A 22,075-nucleotide genomic window follows, 5' to 3' on the forward strand; every position below is an offset into this window, starting at 1 on the left:
CACATGGTTCAGGAATTGACTTTATCTAGAGACCGCATTTGATCATTTTTAGATATGAAAAGTAACATCTCAACATTATTTATGGTACTTCATAGTACAGGGCCTTGCTACTGGGGACACTCCATTTGAAATACTCATAACTTCTGCCTTCCACATGAGTAATAGTAATATACATAATAATTTGTAATAATTAATAACCTTAAAATAACAATCTACTTTCCCAATAGTTTTGCAATTTCTCTGTAACCACTCTGGGAAATGGGACTAATCAGTAATATTAACATCCACAATAAACATTCCAAGGACTAATAAACCTAGACTTGGATGTGACTAGTGGATAGGAAGATGTCTAAGTACCTCTATGCTTAGGCTGAGCAGAGGCCACCAGTCTTTCAGGTGTTATTTATACTGGAAAAACTACCTGGGGGATGATAATTTTGAAGACAAAAATTAAGTCTGAATTCCTTTGTCTTGATTAGGGCTACTTTCAGAAAAAGTCTACGAATCATCCATCTCATTCCACTCTGCTATTAGGTTTGGTAAGAAATTACATCATCTCTCCTTCCTTCCACTGTGTTCTGTGTCACTGTACAGCTCACTGCTGCTGTCTTCTGACAGTGCTTCCTCGTTCTTAGAGTGATTCTGTTCACATTTCAGTGTGGAGCCAAAATGCTTTCATGAACAGATTTAAGTCAAAAGGGGAGAGGGAAGTGGGAGGAAAGAAGAGGAAAGAGAAAGGGGTAGAAGGAGGGAAGGAGGGGGAGGGAGGGAGGGAGAGAGGGGGGCGGATGACACAACATGATATCTTGGTATCCTAATTCCTGGCCATAGCTGGCCTAAATCTCCATGTTCAATGAGAATCCTCAACTTGTTGGTGTTGCATCTTTCTCTAGAAGTGTGGTGATTCTGTGACTACCACTGTTGTTATGCAGGGCATCCAGCCCCTTGTGCCTGACTCTTAGTGTAGCCGACTTGGGAGCTCAGGTAAGCTCACCATGAAACATAACCAACTGTGGAGAATCTGGCTTTACTCACAATATCCTATCTTTGGATATCTAGCCTTCTATGTTTGAATGTACCGCTACTGATACACTGATGGATATGTGTGGTTAAGTAGAGAGGGCCTACAAGTCAAGGAAGAGTCAAATCTGTGCCACTGTGTGGAATGTATCCATCCAAGAACAGTGATGATATTATCTCTCTCATCAGTTTTTTATGATGGGTTAATGAAATAGTCTATGTAAAATTATATCAATGAGTAGCATTTGCCACTTAATGAGTGATTGACTCTGTGAGTCTCCATTTATACACCTTTATTAAAAGTGGGTGAAGTATTACTTGACTATATAAAAAAAAAAGAAGACACAGTCGTTTGAACACATTAGACATTTGCCCTCATGGTGACATCAGGAAAGACTCTAGACATGAAAATCTATTCCACATCAAGTCTATAGACAAGTAAATTGTAGGAAGCTCCTTGAGAATACACTTGAGTTCTTGGGGCCGATTTCTAGTCTCCTGACATTGGTTAACTAGGTCAAATAGCAAACCTCTACCCACTACCAGGCTGCAGAGCTAGCTAGATACTGGCACCTCCCTGTAAAGCTTACTGTCAGGGGCGAGAGATGCCTTAGAAGAAGGTGATATGCATCTGGACCGGTAGGGATAGAAATGGTGATGGAAAGATGCCGGGAAACCATAAGTAGAGAAGGTCTGTACATATGTATAAATCATAGCTCATCACCCACAGAATCCTTAAGCTACCTGCATTGTCTCATCTGATTTCCACTTTCAGCTCACTGCAAAAGGCAGTCCTCATGCCTACCTATTTAGTAGCTACTGATGGACCATGGAGTATCAAATCTATAAACACTCTTCAGCTGCAGGGCTGAAGAAACTTCCAAGTAATTCTTAGACTGGACAATGGCAACTGTAAGAGGCTGAGAGGGAGAGTTCTGTATGGGTTTTTTTGGGAGGATGCTGCCTTGGGATGTAGCTTGTTTCTTCTTAATATTATGATATTTGTAATTTGTGAGGTATATACTTAGAATTTTGATTGAATTTATTCAAACTTGGGACCCAGAAAATGAATTAAAATAGTACTTAATTTCATAGGTAATAAATTCAAGAAAATAAAAACAGTTATGTCTGATAAACCTCTTTTTATAGAAAGCCAATGGATGCACCACATGCAGTATTTTTTTCTACAAGTTAAGAGAAAGGGCAGTCTTATGCTATTAGTCACAGATAAGAAGACAAGAGTGAACATTCTTAGATGTAGGAAATAATTGGGGATCAAGATTAGCGGAAACTACTGAGGCTTGCGTCCAAACATCACAGCAACTGCGAATGACTTTCTTTGCACAGGGCCCTCCTGAGAGCACCCTTGACCTCAGCGTTCCTCAGGCTGTAGATCAGGGGGTTCAGCATGGGGTTGAAAAGGCTGTAAAACAGAGACAGGATCTTCTGCTGCTCCTCAGGGTGCTGGGACTTGGGGGCTACATACATGACGATGGCGCTGCCAAAGAAGAGCCCAACCACACAGAGGTGGGAGGAGCAGGTGGAGAAGGCCTTTCTGCGGCCCTCCCCTGACTGGATCCTCAGGATGGCCGCCAGGATGCATGTATAGGAGACCAGCACCAAGCTCAGGGGCCCCACTAAGAAGAACACAGAACCTGTGAAGATGACGACTTGATTGAGTGTTGTGTCGGCGCAGGCCAGCTTGAGGACAGACAGTATTTCACAGAAGAAGTGGTTGACTTCATGAGGCCCACAGAAGGGCAGCCTCAGGATGAGGACTAAATGGACCAGAGCCAGGAGGAAGCTCAATATCCAGGAAACGGAAGCCAGGATGGTACATACTCTCCAGTTCATGATGACAGTGTAGAGTAGAGGGTGGCAGATGGCAACATATCGATCATAGGACATCATCACAAGGAGGAGACATTCTGTGGCAGCAAATGTCAAAAAGAGATATGTCTGCATCATGCAGTCGGCAAAGGAAATGGGTTTGGCTGGATGCAAGAGGTTAACGAGTGTCTGGGGCACTGTGTTGCAAGCATAGGCGATGTCAACAATGGACAGATTGGACAGGAAAAAGTACATAGGAGTGTGGAGCTTGGTCTCCAGGCAGATTAATCCAAGGGTAAACCCATTCCCCAACAGGGTAAAGGTATAACAGAAAGAGAACAATGCAAAAAGTACTAGATGAATCTTTGGGCCAAGACAGAATCCCAGCAGGATGAACTCTGTGACCGTTGTCTGATTTTCTTCCATTTCTCTATGAAGGAGAGATAGAAAGTACTAGAAGATGTAATTATATTACAACATATGTCTTAGTTTAAAATTTTTAATCAGTATTTTTTGGTGCAGAATACTTTTCAAATATACTCTCAGAAAAAAAATTCAAGTAAATTAATTAATTAAATTTCAGCTATCAAATAGCTTTTGTTTTAATGTTGGCATCCAGTTTTCAGAAGGGAAACATGTCAGCAGTTACTAACCTGAAACTATTGGCAATTATATAATTAAGGACTCCTGAACCTATATGAACTAAAGTATCCCAGAATAGAGTGTTCAGAGTTTCATGTGTGCTGATCTGTTACTGAGTAACTGGATCATAGAAAGAATATTGGAACTTTTAGAAGAACAGTGTCAGGAAAGAAAATAGAGAATGTAGATTGCTTTGGTAGAAATCAGATTGTTGTTACAAATTTTAAATAGTTATTTACAAATATGTAAATTGTAACTGAGCTACAGAGGCTGTTTTTTGAAGGGAAAAATAATTTCGTACTTTTTGGATTAGATAGTAAAGTTTAACACATGCACAGAACTTGTGATGCTATGAAACATAAGTAGGTAGTATAAATAATATCTAATGATAGTTTTATATGGAGTTATGTATCTCTATATTTTTATTTTTCTAAAACATAGAGTATACATATGTATAAATGAATCTAAATTGTGTATCATTTTGATAAATAAGCACAAATCAATATTTGATAATTTGGCAACTGGGTCACGAAAAAATTATTAACCCACCATATACTCTGTTCTACACTTACAAAGTAGAGCAGCTAGTGTTGGGTGGAACAGTCTTACAAGTGTTGACACTGGGAAGTAGCCCTGATTTATGTTCCTATAAACTTCTGGGGACTTGGACAGTGGCCATGATTTGGAATTTTCCTTGCACTGTTTTGACCTCCCTTTCTTTGTTTTATAAAAAAAAGCCTAAAATGAAAATAAGGCAGTTTATCACTTTACAGAAATCTGAATGAACAAATTAGGGATAAAATAGGCTACAAAACTTTTTTTTTTAATTTTGGTTTTGGACCACGTTTTCTTCACTAAGCCTTATTGAAATTCTACATGGTTTCTAGTGAGAACTTTGTCCGCTCCATTACCTGGGCAAAATAATGCGAAGCTGAGCTAATTTTCAAACAATCAATGATAGGAATGACACTGAGTTTGGCTCATTCCTACTTTAAGTGTAGTCTGTAACAAGGGATAGTTTAAGAAGTGTTTCCTGAGGAATTGGCATACAAGAAAGAATTGAGTCCTTAAAGAAACAATTGTAAAGTCACATACAAGTGATGAGAACAATGACCTGGAAGTGGAAAGGTCATTCCAATTATTGGATGTAATCTCTTAGAGGCTGAGCTGGAGGATTTGACCAACCAGTGAGTTCAAATGTAGTTACTTTCATGAAATACTTGCCTGGAGAAAGGGTAAAAATAAGGGAGGAGATGGGTGTGGAGTGGATACCTCCATGCCTATAAAGCAGCATTTGACGGTTCATACAAAAAGACCTTCAGGCTAGTGCAGCAAGAAGATGAGACGTCTGCGTTCCACATGGATGGGTTGGTGACTGGTCATTTACCACCGTACCTTGAAGGATTTCTTTTTTTCTTTTTTTTCAGTTCTACGTTTTTATTACTGGGTAACCTTGGAAAAGCAATGCTCTTTTTTACACAATAAAGACACCGTTCTTACATAAACTATCATAAGAAGGATTTCTGACTAGTTCTTCATGTTGTCATTTCACATTATATTTAGCGTTTGGGTAATGATCCCTTTACTTGAGCAAGTGACCCTACAAAGAAGGAACACGATTGACAAAATTCTCTGCTTGTGTTTCAGTTACATCTTGAATTTGAAATAAAGAATATTTAGATTCTATAGCTCATGCTTTATGTACTTGTACTTTGATGTAGCATGAAAAAAATTTCCTGATGTAAATTCATAAAGGTAGATCTAGAAAACATGGAACAGACTTTAGACCAATATAACTCTTTCAATACCATACCTTGCAAAGAAATAGTTCCTTTAATGACGACAGATGCTGTCCCTACCTTTAAAGAAGCATTACCGATACATGGGAAACTTACATTGACTGAAAATTATCTAATTTATATATAATAATCTAATATATACATATAATCTAACAATCTAAGGTAAATATAATAAACTCCATGCATGGCAGGCCTATTTATCATTAGGTTAATGTTAAAATTTTTAGACTGAAATGCTGTCTAAATTTAATTATTAAGTACATAAGGTATAGAAAAATATTAGATTGTATATCCAGATTTATTAGGATTCTGGAGCTGGGATTGGTGGCATATGCCTGTAATGCCAGCACTCAGAGAGGCAGAGACAGAGGCAGATGGGTCTCTATTGAGTTTGAGGCCAGCCTGATCTACAAGGCTGGATAGCCAAGGTTACATATAGAAATCCTGTCTTGAAAAAACAAAAAACTTAGAGCATTCTATTAGAAGTATTGTTTCGGTTTTGATTCATTCTACACCAGTGGGGGCAAATGTTTTGTATCCCAGATGTTTGTTGTGTGACAAATACATAAGTACATAGAAACCAGCTAACTTTTGTCATCTTATAAGATATAGTTTCTTTCTTTCTTTTTCTTCTTCTTCTTCTTCTTCTTCTTCTTCTTCTTCTTCTTCTTCTTCTTCTTCTTCTTCTTCTTCTTCTTCTTCTTCTTTTGTTTTTTGTTTGTTTTTTGTTTTTTTGAGACAGAGTCTTTCTATGTAGCCTTAGCTGTCCTGGACTTCACTTTGTAGCCTGGCTGGCCTCGAACTCACAGTGATCTGCCTGCCTCTGCCTCCCAAGTGCTGGGATTAAAGGCATGAGTCAATATGCCCAGCTGAGATATAGTTTCTTAAAGATACAGTCTCTAACAATTATGCTAAATCAGCTCTTTCTTTTTATAGGAAACAATCCCTAAAACCCACAAGAACTTCTTTCTTGTGAAGTGTGTTTAAGTAAGATCTTCGACATTTGATGAGACCAACTAAAGAGTTTGCAATATGTTAAGCATGCAAATTTAATATTTATTTCTCTTACATCTTTAATTGATAACTTTTTTGACATATCTAGTACTGATTAAAACAACCAATGGAAGCTAATTACCAAGATGTCTACAAGGACTTCCCACTGATATATATTTCAGTCGCAACTATAAAATTCAGGTATTGTGATGTACATTGATGTAAAAATGTGGGATTCAAAATTTATGAGTGTACAAACTTTTATCCAGATAAAAAGTCTTCTGTTGGCTTTAACTTTCTAGAATAAATATCTAAGTAAGAAAGATGGTTTTTTTTTCTGTATATACAAAACCTCAACACTTCAACACTCCATATTTAGAGAAGCAAATCTCAAAGTTCAATGGCCGTCTGTAGAAGAAGACATGGACCAGACAGAATTAGAATATAACTCCCTGCTGTTGACCAGTTATGCAACTTGAATAGAATCCTGATTACATGTATGAAAGAGCAAGAACCATCCAGCTGTAAAGAGAGGCTTTTCCAGGTCATCTTACTGATGGCTCTATTTTGTTGTTGTTGTTGTTGTTGTTGTTGTTGTTGTTGTTGTTTGTTTGTTTGTTTTTTGAGATCGAGTCTCTCTGAGTAGCCTTGACTGTCCTGGACTCACTTTGTACACCAGGCTGGCCTTAAACTCACAGAGACCTGCCTGCCCCTGCCTCCCAAGTGCTGGAATTAAAGTCGTGTGCTGCCACCACCACCGGCTAATGTGTCTATTAAGTGGCATCTTATGCACCAAGCAATGTGAGAATACAAAGTAGGCCAGGTTGATGAACCCAGTATTATGAAGAATTTATTGTAAAAATATCTTCGGGATGAAGTGATTCATATAAAGATGAACTTTAAACATCACAGCCCTCTAAGTGGAGAGATGGCTCAATGGTTAGCAAAACTGTCTATTTTTCCAGACATCCTGAGTTCAGTTCCCAGTCTTAGCTGGGCCTGGTTGCACAACGCCTTCAATCCCAGCACTTGGGAGGCAGAGGCTGGCGGATGGCTGTGAGTTCCAGGCCAGCCTGGTCTACAAAGCTAGTCTAGCACTGCCAAGATAACACAGAGAAACCCTGTCTCAAAAAAACAAAAACAAAAACAAAAACAAAAACAAAACAAAAAAGAAAGAAAGAAAGAAAGAAAGAAAAAGAAAAAACCTTCTAAGCAGAAAACTTAGTTTTTTGATATTTCGTCCTTTTCTTCCTTTGCCACATGATCACAGACTCCTGTGTCCTTTTCCATACCTACACCAAAAATGCACCCTCCAGGCTACGGAAAATCTAACATGTACTTAGTTTTCTCATCATATTCTAGTTGTCTGAATACAATTTCAAAGTTGTGTTCAAAAAAAGGTATGTATAGGACATAGACTTGACATTTATTTGGCTTCATATTCCATTGAAATAATTTTTTTCATAATTTTAGCAATGTATTTTGGTAGTGTTGACAAGAATTAAATGTAACCCTTATGAAATAGCCAACACCACACACACACACACACACACACACACACACACACACACACACTCACATATATATTTATTGACTGAAATGGAACATCATTCTTTAACGTATTTTACTTTTCTATAGTTTTGTTAAGTAGAAAAATGATTCATTTACTTCATGCAAACTCACAGTGTAGAAATTACTTACTATTTATATAGAATAATGAGCATGTAAATTCGGCGTCCATAAAGACAATAATTTCTCTTCCTGATTAATAAAGCATGCTAAAAATAGAAATAGCTGACCAAAACCTAGATGCTTTAACAATGCCGGGAGGACTTAGGTAGTTAAGGAAAGCCAGGCAACCTTCTTATCTGAACATCAAACCCAAGGGTTTCAGAAGAGGAAACAACTGGAGGTTGGTACAGATCCCGTCACCTCAGATCTTTCATGGAGCTTCAGAAACCTTCCTGACTGAAATGCAGCTGCATACTCAGGACAGGTGGTAGCATTCTCTCAGGCCCCAGTCTAGTTGGCAGCTCTTGAGCAGGGTCGCAGGAAGGACTGTGCAATAAAATACCCTGCATGCCTACCTCTGGTGGAAGCAGTGATGAGGCAATTCTGCTTTTGTGTCTCTGTTATTATCCCCAGCACACAATTAGGAAACATAACTACTGAGCAGACCTCTGAGACTACAACTATTATTAGAGTCTCTAAATTCTTCTCATTATTCAAGCTCACAATTTCCCAAATAGTATTGTCCCCCAGTCTCTGGAGGATTCCAGCAAGCTGAACTACTGGAGGTGCTCCTGGAATCCAGTCTGCAAATCATCCTGCTTTAGATGGACCTTGGGTGCCTTGGGCTGAATCACACCAGGAGAGAACAACAACAACAACAAAAGACTCAAACTCATCTGATTTGCACGCTGCATTCTAAGGTGGGGCAGTATTGTGAAAGCTGCTTGAGAGTCATAAGAAGATTGGGGAGTCCAAGGAGAGGCTAAAGTATTCTAGAGAGGCTTTGGGGGACTTGCTTTTAAGGCAGCGCTTTCTAAGGTAGGAATCACAAATGTAGCTCACCACTTGTCAGTGCTTATGCATCACCTACTGAAAGGTGGGGCTGCCCTGCTTCAGAGACTGAGACTTCCCGGCAAGATGGGAGACTCTACGAGGTGGATTCCCTTACGAGTTACTGTGTCTCCCAGGCAGCTGGAGATGCTAAAGGCATTTTCATTTCTTTCTGATATTGGACATTGGGAAAAAATTATAATTGTAGTTGAAGCCACACTGAATTTTATATGGCAGTGAGTCTTTTACCTTGTGACCCAATCTTTGGGGATTAAAGGGAGATTCTCGGATCTTTCCCACAATTATGAGTATGCAGCCATGATGAGAAAAAAAACGATACTGTCTTCAGGGAAACCAAACAAACACTTTCTTATATAAAAAGCCTTATGCATGGAAGACCTGACATAAATATTTATCTTCTCTTTTTTTGCATCCAGGAGAACTGCAACTAATGTCAATAAAATTCCCATGGCAACCATCAGAAATCATCACAATGTAAACACCAGCTGCAAGGAGTCATTCTAGTCCAACAGACTGAAAGTTTGAGTCGGGTCAAGTGAAACATAACATTTCATAATCGTAAACAAATAGAAATTTAGGAAACACATTACCCCAGTCACATCTTCTAGTGTATAAGCAAGACAGGATAGTCTCTGTTTCCACAAGCTGTCACTGTGAAACATAGACACATGGAAAACATATGTAGATGAGAATAACACAGGAAACAAAGTAAAACTGAAAAAAATGCTTACAAATGTTTGCATTATTTTTAACTAGAGAAATCAGAAAATTGCTTCTATGGAGTAGTAGTCTGAAAATATTGATGGACAGAGTCTTATTGAAAACATTTCTGTATGATCAACACACATTTGATGATATAAACCTAGAAAATTAGGGGATAGTAATTAAGCTTTACATTTGGGACTCCAACAAAAACTAAAACTTAAAATTTTTCTTCAAAAACGTAACAGCAACAGCTATCACTGTCATTCAAATTTCCTGTGGAGTACTGATAGTAAACTGAGATAGCTTTTAGCTTGTGTGGACTTTCCCAGGAAGATGGAGACAAACAAGCATTTATGCCAGATAAGGCACAGATAACAGGCCAACAAGACAGACCCACCCAAGTCTAGCTTAATGAACCAGTGAACTTTGGAGAGTTTCTTACCTGAGTGCAGATTTCCCATGTCTGAAGAGCCTACTTAAATATAGGTGAAGGCTGCATTTCTGAAATTGCCTACACAACTTGCAGGCAGAATGAGTGGACAGTAGGTCTTTCTTTATAGCAGTTGTCACTACTTATGCAATTCTGGAGAGCGATTTTTTTTTTTGCATTTTGTAAATTTCAGGACCATTTTGAGACTTGTGAACTGTGTTTTCTTCCAGAGCTTCATAAGTTTAATGCGCTTCCTAAGACTTAAGGTCACTCATTCCAGGAGAAAATATTTAAATTTTAAAAAAAGGAGCAATTCAACTTCTGGCTAGTATTTCTTATTTTAAAGAATAAAAATGCCACATAAGCGTAGGGATGGACTAAGCTGACAGCACAGTGAATATTAATTGAAGTAAAAGCATTTAGCGACCTGGTCTACCTGGGCACAGCCAGCAGAGGTGAGTAGCAGGCTGTTTTTGAGCTCAGCCTGCCTCCCTGAAGAGTCTTGCTGGCATCAGGAACATCCGGCTAACACCAGATGGCTAAAGGTCAGCCTAAGAACACAATCAACAAAAGACAAGGCAATATGGCACTGCTATTACCCAGTTATCCTGGGTACAGCATGCACTGGACATTCTAACATGGCTGAAGAACAAGAAGATGACCTTAAATCCAATCTTATCAAGATGACAGAGGCCTTTAAAGGGGAAATGAATAAATCCTTTGAAGAAATACAGGAAGATACAATTTAACAGGTGAAGGAAAGGAATAAAATTGTTTAAGACATGAAAGTGGAAAAAGAAGCAATAATAAAAAACCCACAACTGAGGGAATTCTGGAGATGGAAAAACCTATGGAGGAGAACAGGAACCACAGATGCAGGCATCACCAACAGAATATAAGGTGTAAGAGAGAATCATAGGTATAGAAGATACAATTGAAGAAATCCATACATTGGTTAAAAAAAAATATGTTAAATCAAAAAATTTCTTGACACAAAACATCCAAGAAATTTCAGACACTATGGAAAAAACAAACCTAAAAATAAAAGGAATAGAAGGAAAGACCCTCAGTTAAATACGCAGAAAATATTTTCAACAAAATCATAGCAGAAAACTTCTCCAACCTAAAGAAAGATATGCCTACAAACATATAAGAAGCTTACAGAACACCAAATAGATTGGCTCAGAAAACAATTACTCCTGGAACATAATAATCAGAACATTAAATGTACAGAACAAAGAAAGAATATTAAAAGATGTAAGAGAAAAATGTCAAGTAAAATATAAGGGCAGAACTATCAGAATTACACCTGACTTTTCAATAGAGACTCAACAGAGACCAGAGGGGCCTGGGCCAACATATTGCATACTCTAAAAGACTACAGATTTAAGCCCAGACTACTATACCCAGCAAAATTTAATCACCTTAGAAGGAGAAAACAAGATGTTCCATGAAAAAAACAAACAAACCAACTAAAGCAATATCAATCCATAAATCCAGCCCAATAGAAGATATTAGCAAGAAAATTTCAACCCAAGGAAGCTAACTACACATAAGAAAACACCTGAAATATAAAACCCCACACAAGCAAAACTAAAAGAAGAGAAACACACACACACACACACACACACGCACACACACCACCACCACCACCACCACCACCACCACCACCACCAGCAGCATCAAAATAACAGGAATATAAAATTATTGGTCATTAGTATCTCTCAACATCAATAGATTCAATTCCCAATAAGAAGACACAGGCTGACAGAATGCATGTGAAAACAAGATCCATCATTCTTCTGCATAGAAGAAACACACCGCAGGGGATGGAGATATGGCTCAGTGATTAAGAGCATGGACTGCTTTTCCAGAGGTCCTAGGTTCAATTCTCAGCAACCACATGGTGGCTCAGAACCATCTATAATGTTATCTGATGCCCTCTTCTGGTGTGCAGGTGCACATGTAGGCAGACTAGCATATACATAATTTTAAAAAAATCTAAAAGAAAAAATAAAAAAGAAACATACCTCAGCAACAATGATAGACATTACCTGAGAAGAAACTGTTGGGAAAAGGTTTGCCCAGCAAATGGGCCCAAGAAGCAAGCTGGAGTACCCATTCTAATATCTAATACAATAGACTTTCAACCAAATTAATTAAAAGAGATGAAGAAGGACACTTCATATTCGTCAAAGGAAAAAAACCTATCAAGATGATGTTTCAGTTTTGAACATCTATGATTCCAATTCAAGGGCACACACATTTGTAAAAGAAACACCACTAAAGCATAAATCACACATTGAACCCCACACATTACTACTGGGAGACTTCAACAGCCCACTCTCACCAATAGACAGGCCACCCAGGCAGAAACTAACCAGATAAGTAATGAAACCAACCAACATTTTGAATCAAATTGTCCTAAAAGACAAATACAGAACAAGAACATTTCACCCAAAAAGAAAAGAATGTACCTTCTCCTTAGCATCTCTTGCAATATTCTCCAAAACTAACCGTGCAGTCAGTCACAAAGCAAGCCTTAACAGATGAACATATACAGGGGGAGGTAATCCCCCTCAGGAACAGTCATAGGGGAGGGGAATAAGGGGAAAATGGGAGGGAGGGAAGAATGGGAGGATACAAGGGATGGGATAACCATTGAGATGTAACAAGAATAAATTAATAAAGGAGGAAAAAAAAGTAAAAAAAAAACAGATACAAAAATGGAAATAACTACTTGTATCTTACCAGACCACCATGGATTAAAGCTGGCACTCAATAACAATGGAAACAGCAGAAAGCCTACAATCTTATGGAAACTGAATAACTCTCTACTCAATGACCACTGGGCAATGGAAGAAATAAAAAAAAAAATTAAAGACTTTCTATAATACAATGAAAATGAAGTCACAACATACCCAAACTCATGTGATGCAATGAAGGCAGTGTTAAGAGAGGAAAGTTCACAGCACTTCATAAAGAAATTGGAGAGATCTCATACTAGCAATGTAAAGACATACCTGAAAGCGCTAGAACAAAAAGAAGTCAACACACCCAAGAGGAGTAGACAGCAGAAAATAATCAAACTCAGGGATGAAGTCAATAGTTAGAAACAAGGAGAACAATACAAAGAATCAACAAAACCAAGCGCTGGTTCTTTGAGAAAACCATTAAGATAGACAAACCCTTGGCCGATCTAACTAAAAGGCACAGATACAGTATTAAAATTAACAAAATCAGAAATGAAAAGGGGGGGGCATGACAACAGATACCAAGGACATCCAAAGAGTCATTAGGTCTTACTTCAAAACCTTGTACACCACAAAATTGAAAAATCTAAAATAAATGGACAAATTTTTAAATAATTAGGTTTCTTTATATTTATTTGATATCAATGGACAACATAGGAGTGCCTGGGAGCTAGGTGGGTGTGAGCCACCAATGTGAGCACTGGGAATTGAACTCAGGTCTTCTGCAAGAAGAACAAGGGCTCTTTAACCACTGAAGCATCTCTCCAGCCCTGGACAATTATCTTGATAGATAGCATTTACCAAAGTTAAATCAAGATCAGATAAACAATTTAAATAGACATATAATCCCTAAGGGAATAGAAGCAGTCATTAAAAGTCTCCTTACCAAAAAAGAAAAAAAAAAGCCAGATACTTAAAAAAAATTTAATTTATGGTAATTTATTCAGATTATATCCCAATTGTTATTCCTTCACTTGTATCTTCCCATTCCCACCTTCCTTCCGTCTTCTGCCATGTTCCTCTCTCCTAGACCTCTGACAGAAGGGGATCTCTTCCCCCACCATATGACAATAGCCTATCAAGTCTTTTCCCTTCCTCTGTATGCCGCCCTGTCTCCCCACCAAGGGAAAGAGATCAAACTGAGGGCACCAGAGTTCATGTCAGAGGCAGTCCCTCCTCTCCCCACAACTATGGAGAATGAGCTATCCATTGACTAGATCTGGACAGAGTTCTAGGTTTACTGCATGCGTTGTCTTTATTGGTGCAACAGATTGTGAAGGACCCCTGGGTCCAATCTGCTCATCTTGATGGTCTCTGTGTGGGGCTCCTGAACCCTCTGGGTCTTTCAGTCCTCCTCATTCTTTCATACCACTCTCACCCAGATAGTTTTAGTTCACAGTTCTACCAGACTTTTAAAGAAGAGTTAATACCAACGCTCGTCAAAGTTTTCCACAAATAGAAACAGAAGGAACATTGACAAACTCATTCTATGAGCCCACAGTCACCCTGATACCTAAACCACACAAAGATCCAACAAAAAAAAAAAAGAGAATTTTAGACCGATTTCCCCTGTGAACATTGGTGCAAAAATACTCAATAAAATGCTTGCAAACCGAATCCAAGAACACATCAATATCATCACCCACTGTGATCCTGTAGGCTTCATCCCAGAGTTGCAGATGTGATTCAATATATGAAAGTCCAGAAATGTAATCTACCCTATAAAATAACTCAAAGAGAAAAAAAATACCACATGATCATATCATTAGATGCTGAAAAAGCCTTTGACAAAATCCAACACTCCTTCATCTTCAAAGTCTTGGATATATCAGGGATACAAGCCACATATCTGAACAAAATAAAGGCAATATACAGCAAGCCTATAGCCAATAATAAATTAGATGGAGAGAAAAGTAAAATAATCCCTCTAAAATCAGGGACAAGACAAGTCTGTCTACACTCTTCATATCTCCTCACTACAGTACTTTCAGTTCTAGCTAGAGCAGTAAGACAGCTAAAGGAGATCAAGGTGATACAAATCAGAAAGGAAGAAGGCAAAAATATCACTATTTGCAGAAGATATGATAGTATACATAAATGACCCTCAATATTCTACCAGAGAACTCCTAGAGCTGATAAACACCTTCAGCAAAGTAGCTGGATGCAAACTTAATTTAAAAAAGTAGCCCACCTTTTTACACAAGTGATAATTGGGAAGAGAAAGAAATAATGGAAACAACACCTCTCACAATAGCCACAAATAATATAAAGTATCTTGGTGTAACTCTAACCAAGCAAGTGAAAAAACTGTATGACAAGAACTTCAAGTGTCTGAAGAAAGAAATTGAAGAAGATATCAGATAATGGGAAGATCTTCTATGCTCATGGATTAGTAGGATTAACATAGAAAAAAATGGCCATTTTACCAAAGGCAATCTCCAGATTCAGTGCAATTCCCATCAAAATTATAACACTTAAAAAACAGATCTTGAAAGAGCAATTCTCAACTTCATATGGAAAAATAAAAAACCCAGGATAGATAAAAACAATCCTCACTTGGGAGGCAGAGGCAGGTGGATCGATGTGAGTTCAAGGCCAGCCTGGTCTACAAAGTGAGCCCAGGACAACCAAGGCTACACAGAGAAACCCTGTCTTGAAAAAACAAACAAACAAACAAACAATGCTGTAGAATAAAAGAACATCTGGAGGTATCACCATCCCTGATTTCAAGCTGTACTACAGAGCAACAGTAGTTAAAAATTACATGGTATTGCCATTAAAACACATTGAAGCTAGGCATGGTGGCACACTCCTGTAATCCTAGCACTTATGAGGCAAAGGCAAGCCTATAACAGTGAGTTCAGTGCCAGCCTGGTCTACAAAGTGAGTCCAGGACAGCCAAGATAACACAGAGAAATCATTCTGAAAAAGCTAAAAGAAAACTAAAAACAAACAATTAACAATCAAACCAAATAAGTTGATCAATAGAATCAAATTGAAGACTCAGAAATAAACCCACATACATATGAACACTTGATTTTTGACAAAGAAGCCAAAACCATACAGTGGAAAAAAAAGAAAACATCTTCAACAAATGCTGCTGGTCTAAGAGAAGGTCTGCATGTAGAAGAATGCAAATAGATCAGTATTTATCACTCTGAACAAAACTCAAGCCCAAATGTATCAAAGACCTCAACATAAAACCGCATACACTAAATCTATCAGAAGAGAAAGTGGGGAGTAGCCTTGAAGTCACTGGTAAAGGAGACAACTTTCTGAACAGAACACCAACAGCTTAGGTACTAAGATCAACAATTAATAAATGGGACCTCTTGAAACTGAAACGCTTCTGTAAGGCAAAGGATACTGTCAATAGGACAAAATGGCAGCCTACAGAATGAAAAAATATCTTTACCAACCCTATATCTGACAGAGGCCTGATATCCAAAATATATAAAGAATTCAAGAAATTAATCACCAACAAACCAAATAACCCAATTTAAAAAATGTGGTACAGAGCTAAACAGAGAATTCTCAATAGAACAATATATAATGGCCAAGAAGCATGTAAAAAATGTTCAACATCCTTAGTCATCAGGAAAATGTAAATCAAAAAGACTCCGAGATTCCATCTTACTCCTGTTCGAATGGCTAAGATAAAAAATTCAAGTGACAGCATATGCTGGTGAGAATGTGGAGAAAGAGGAACACTTCTCCATTGCTGGTAGGAGTGCAAACTTGTACAACCACTTTGGAAATCAATCTGTTGGTTTCTCTGAAAATTGGGAAGAGTGATACCTCAAGACCCAGCTATATCATTCCTGGGCATATACCTAAAAGATGCTCCATCATATCACAAGAACATTTGCTCAGTTATGTTCATAGAAGCTTTATTTGTAGTAGCCAGAAACTAAAAACAACTTTAATGTCCCTCAACCAAAGAGTGGATAAAGAAAATGTGGTGAATTTACACAATGGAATATTCCATATCTATTAAAAACAAGGATATCATGAAATTTGCAGGTAAATAGATGAAACTAGAAAATATCATCCGGAGTGAGGTAACCAAGACCCAGAAAGACACACACCATACGTAATCACTCATAAGTGGATATTAGCTGTGTGGTAGAGAATAATTATACTATAATTCATAGACCCAAAGAAGCTAAGTAACAAGGAGGGTCCAAGGGAGGATTCTTGACTCTCACTCATAAGGGAAAATAAAATAGACATCTGAAGTAGATGGAGGGAGGGATCTGGGTGTAAGAGGGGAACAGAATTGGGGATCATGAATGGGGAGAGCAGACAGGTGGTGAGGACTGGAAGACAGCATAGAAATTGGTGTGTGTGGCATCTCTGGGTGAGGGAGGCTTCCATGAGTCATAGGGGTGATCCTAGATGAGACTCCTTGCAAGAGGGGACAAGTAGCCTAAAGTCACCACTTCCTGTAGCTACATGAGATTTCCAGTGGAGGAAGGGGGGACACCAAGACACCCATAAAACTTTCAACCCAGAGCTTGTCTTGCCTACAAAATGTATAGGGATAAAGATGGAGCAGAATTCAAGGGAATAGCCAACCCATAATGCTATTAATGATATTCCACTATGCATGCAGAAAGCAGCCTAGAATAAACTATCTTCTGAAAGGCTTCATCTAGAAGCTAATGAAAACAGATGTAGAGCCCCACAGTCAAACAATAGGCTGAGCTTGAGGATTCTTGTCAAAAAGTGAGATGAAGGATTGAGGGAGCTAGTGGGGTCAAGGACACTCCTAGAAGATCTACATAATCAACTAACCTGGATCCATAGGAGCTCACAGAGATTGAACCATCAACTAAAAGCATACATGCACTGGACTCAAGCCTCCTACACATATGTGGCAGTCTTCATGTAGGTCCCCTAACAGTTGTAGCAGGGGCTGTCTCTGCCTCTGTTGCCTTCCTTTGGATCCCTTTCCCATAGATGGACTACCTTGTCTGGCCTCAGTGGGAGAGGAAACACTTAGTCCAGCTATGACTTGATTTACCGTGGTGGGTTGGTACGTATCGGGGGGGGGGGGGGGGGCTCCGCTTCTCTGAGAAGAAGGGGAGGGAGCGTTGGGGGATTGATTGTGATGGGGGGAGTGGGAAAAGAGGAGGGAGGGGGCTGTGATCAGGCTGTAAATTGATTAAATAAATAAATCATTGAAAAATAATAAAAACGTTGTATTATATGCTAACACTATTTGTTTTTTACGGACATTCAAAGACCTTATGCTTAAAGTACTTCTAGAATTTAATCATAGTATTTAACTGAGAGTAATACACATACAACCTGACTGAAGCAGGAGAATGTGATCAGTGCTCCAGGTAAAACATCATCAGGGAGATTTGTAAAGGGGCATCTCACTAGTATGGGGGGAAGGACTAAGATATGGGAGGCTGTATCTCCAGGGTAGCATGGCAGAAGCGCCTGGGCAAAGAGTGCTGGTGCAGTTCTGAAACTAGTGTTCTGCTGGTGTGTTTCCTGACTGATGTTGGTTTCTAACTGCAGGCGTTTATTTGGTATGCATAGGCCCTGGGAACATAGGAGGCAGTGTTTACGTTAGGGTTCCTTTTTCTCGGCTGCCAGTGTCACTTTAACTGAGACACAGGGCAAAGATAAGTGCCCCTCTGCACGACATGCAGCTGCGGTTGCTCATAACTACCCACGCGGGGCTACATTACCCTGCCCTTTTACATTTAGTATGGGTCTTGTTTTCCCAACAGGGATATAATCGGAACAACTTTGAGAAACTCCTGAGGGTGTAGTGGAGGTGAAATTGGAATCCTGGATTAGTGCTAATCAATCAGAAGCATAGCTCATAAATGGAGCATGCTACTGCCATCTGAAGTGGGCTAGTCTTGTGAGAAAGAGCCCCTAACTCATGAGATCTGACACTATACAGTGTGAGATAGTTGCTAGGGTTCAGTTGGAGGACATGCAGCTAGTGCTCACCAGAGAACAGATTGCTTGATTTGAGGAAAAGTCCTTACATATCCAGTATGGGTGGTGAAATGTTGGCTGTGTGAGCACAAGAATGTGTGGCTGTGTTGTTATCATCAGATAAAGACCGGGTGAATGTTTCCGTATTTAGGTCACAACTGGAGGCTAAGATCAGAGGAAACTACTGAGGCTTGTGTTTCAAACACCACACCAACTGAGGATGACTTTCTTTGCACAGTGACCTCTTGAGAGCATCCTTGACCTCAGCATCTCAGACTGTAGATCAGGGGGTTCAGCATGAGGTTAATTAAACTGTAAAACATGAACCAGATCTTCTGCTACTCCTCAGGGTGCTGGGACTTGGGGGCCAAGTACATAAAGATGGTGTTGCTAAAGAAGAGCCCAGCTACACACAGATGGGTAGAGCAGGTAGAGAAGGCCTTTCTGAGACCCTCCCATGACTGCATCCTCAAAGCAGACACCAGGATGTGTCTGTGGGAGACCAGCGCCAAAGCATAAGGTCTAAGATGAACATTGAAGCATCAAAGATGATGTAGAGTATGGTGGAGTGTAGTATCAACAGAGGCCAGCCTAAGGACAAACAGGATTTCACAGGAGAATTGATTGGTTTCATTTGATCGCTAGAAGAGCAGCCTCAGCACGAGGCTCAGATGAACCATGCCAAGGAGTGAGCCACATGCCCAGGATGTGACAATAAGAGCAGCACAGTCTCTTTAGCCCATGATAAAAGAATATCGGAGTGGGTGGTAGATGGCTACATACTTGTCATAGGACATCACCACTAGGAGGGGCAGTTTGTGCATGAATGTCAAAAAAAAAAAAAAAAGAGAGAGAGAGAGAGAAAGTTGTGTGTCATGCATCTGGCAGTAGATGCATGTAGGAGCTTGACTAGCATCTGGCACAATGTGTTGCAGGTATAGGCGATGTCAGTGATGGCCAGGTGGGAGAGGACAGACTACATGTGTTGTGGAGTCTGGAGTCTTGACAGATTATTCCAAGGATGACCCCATCCATCAGCAAGATGAAGGCATAACAGAGGAATAGATGCAAAGAGAGCTTGGTGAATCCTTGGGCCAAGGCAGAATCCAAGCAGGACAAACTCTGTGACCATTGTTTGATTTTTCTCCATTTCACTATGACACAGAGATGCAGAGAACTGTGACACAACTATTTCTAAGAAAGGTGTCAATTTTTTGACGTAGTAACATGACTCTGTCATCCACAGATGTATTTGGAAACAGCTATTGTTTACTTGCCTAAGGCTTGGAATACTATTATTATTCTCTCATAGAAACTTAACTAATTAAGAGTAAATAAATACATACTTATAAAAAACCAAACTACCCACAAACAAAATAACTAGTCTGATACTCTACTTTTAGAGGAGAAACGTGCCACCAATGATTGTTTACTTGGAACCATTGATCCTGAGGTGGTCAGGAACGAGCAAATTCACACAAATAAAGTAACCAGGAAGCTCTGATCATTTCAGACCTTTATATTTACAAAGCTGCTGGGGAATTGCTGAATCTCAAATAGAGTTCTCAAAATGAGAATAACATGAGGAAAAAACCCGAACTTGAATTGCTTTGGTAAAAGTTACAGTTATTACTATGAATATTTATCCTAACTAACTAAAGACTGATTTTGTAACTCTACCCAAAGGAAATTATGAAATAGCAGCTTTAAAAACAAATAAACAAATCTTACACAGCCATACATTTTAATATTTCTCTTTAAAAGGAATGAGTTGTGTGAAGAGAACGTAACCTTGCCTTAGTCTAGGCCCAAGGTGAAAACAGTCTTGGGATGCTTAATACCACTGAGACTTTGTCTCTACAAACTGATAAAGATCTTAGACTCAGAGAAAGAGGAAGGATCAGCCCAAGACAAAAGACAGGCGATTCTGGGCAGGATATTGTATTACCAAAAGGATCATTGATTAGGAGGAGGAAGCTGGGAGGAGGGAGAGAGAGAGAGAGAGAGAGAGAGAGAGAGAGAGAGAGAGAGAGAGAGAGAGAGAGAGAGAGAGAGAAAGAAGAAGAAGAAGAAGAAGAAGAGAAGGAGGAGGAGGAGGAGGAGAAGGTGGAGTAGGAGGAGGAGGAGGAGGAAGAGGAGGAGGAGGAGGAAGAGGAGGAGGAGAGGAGATAAGATTACAGTCCATGGCGCAGGGGTTGGAGCATTTAGCAGCAGCAATGAGCTCAGTGGAGACCTCCAGGTTTGGTCCACGGATAATGTGGCTTCTTCTGTTGCAAAGATGATCTCCTAGACTCCTAACACCTGGAAGGTTTCATTCTTGTTCTCCTTAATCTCCTTTCGCTCCTATTTAAGGTAGCTGGGTTGTAAGGGAGGTACATGACTTTAAAAGATCCCTAATAAAATAGAATTGTTAAGGAATTGGAGGCAACAGGGTTGTGTAGAGGTGGTTAACTGCTTTAGAAACAAGAAAAAACTGCTCTAGAACCACTACCACCACCACCTTCTTCTTCTTCTCCTCCTCCTCCTTCTCCTCCTCTTCCCCCTTCTCTTCCTCCTCCTCCTCATTGTTCTTTTCCTTGTTCTTGTCATCCTTGGCCACCCTCGCACAGGGCTTTCCTTTAGCTCTGTAGGCAGCAATATCCCTTTTGTGCTTCTCCTTCAGTTTGACAGCCTTCTTCTCATAAGGCTGCTTGTCATCTGCAGCAGTGGTGTTCCACAATACTCCTAGTGTTTTTTCTTCAACATCACCAATGGATAGACCAGGTTATTTTCCTTTGATTTTGGGGCAGTACTCAGAACAGAATAAGGAGGCTGATGAGGGCCTCTTGGGTGCATTGGGGTCCTTGAACTTCTTTTTGGTCTCCCTCTTAGGAGGATGTAAGTTTTCATTTCTCTTTCATAAGGAGCCTTGTCAGTCTTTGTCATGTCTTCAGATTTCCCCTTTTCTTTAGCAGACATGGTCTTCCACCACCCTGAGCACTTATTGGAGAAACCTGAGAAGTTGAAAGAAGCATCCAAGTGCTTCTTCTTGTGCTCCTCCTGGCAAGTTTGCACAAAGAATGCAGATGAAGACATTTTGCCTCTTGGCTTATTTGGATCTCCTTTGCCACCCGGTCACCCAGTGCCCATCTGGCTTTCTCTTGCCCCAGTTGTCTCTATGGATCTCAGTATACTGCAATGGCTGTCCTGTGCTATGTTCATATTGATTTCTTTTTTGTCACTCAAAGCCACTGTCATATTCTTTATGTCAACATTTAATGAATAAGTTGAGTATGCAATTTTGATTGTGAAAACTGTTGTTCAGGACAATAGCCATTGCATCTCTGTGGCTGCCTGTCTTGGCTTACTACTTTGTA

General features: G+C 39.5%; 1 protein-coding gene and 1 pseudogene across 2 annotated transcripts; both read right to left on the minus strand.

Moving 5' to 3' along the window:
- Positions 1-2,334: 2,334 nt before the first annotated feature.
- On the minus strand, positions 2,335-3,279 carry LOC311600936 (olfactory receptor 2A1/2A42-like; the record flags this gene model as incomplete). Its single annotated transcript, XM_084788099.1, has 1 exon — positions 2,335-3,279. Exon 1 carries the CDS (start codon positions 3,274-3,276, stop codon positions 2,335-2,337), a length of 942 nt encoding a protein of 313 aa, XP_084644225.1. The 5' UTR covers positions 3,277-3,279.
- A 2,606-nt stretch (positions 3,280-5,885) lies between these two features.
- On the minus strand, positions 5,886-21,794 carry LOC311599650 (high mobility group protein B1-like; annotated as a pseudogene). The gene is made up of 2 exons: positions 21,319-21,794; positions 5,886-6,040 (listed from the first exon to the last, which is right to left on the minus strand). The product of its transcript is annotated as a high mobility group protein B1-like (transcript).
- Between the last annotated feature and the right edge of the window lie 281 nt (positions 21,795-22,075).

The sequence above is a fragment of the Acomys minous genome, assembly GCF_964271855.1.
Source record: "Acomys minous genome assembly, chromosome: 6".
NCBI lineage: Eukaryota > Metazoa > Chordata > Mammalia > Rodentia > Muridae > Acomys > Acomys minous.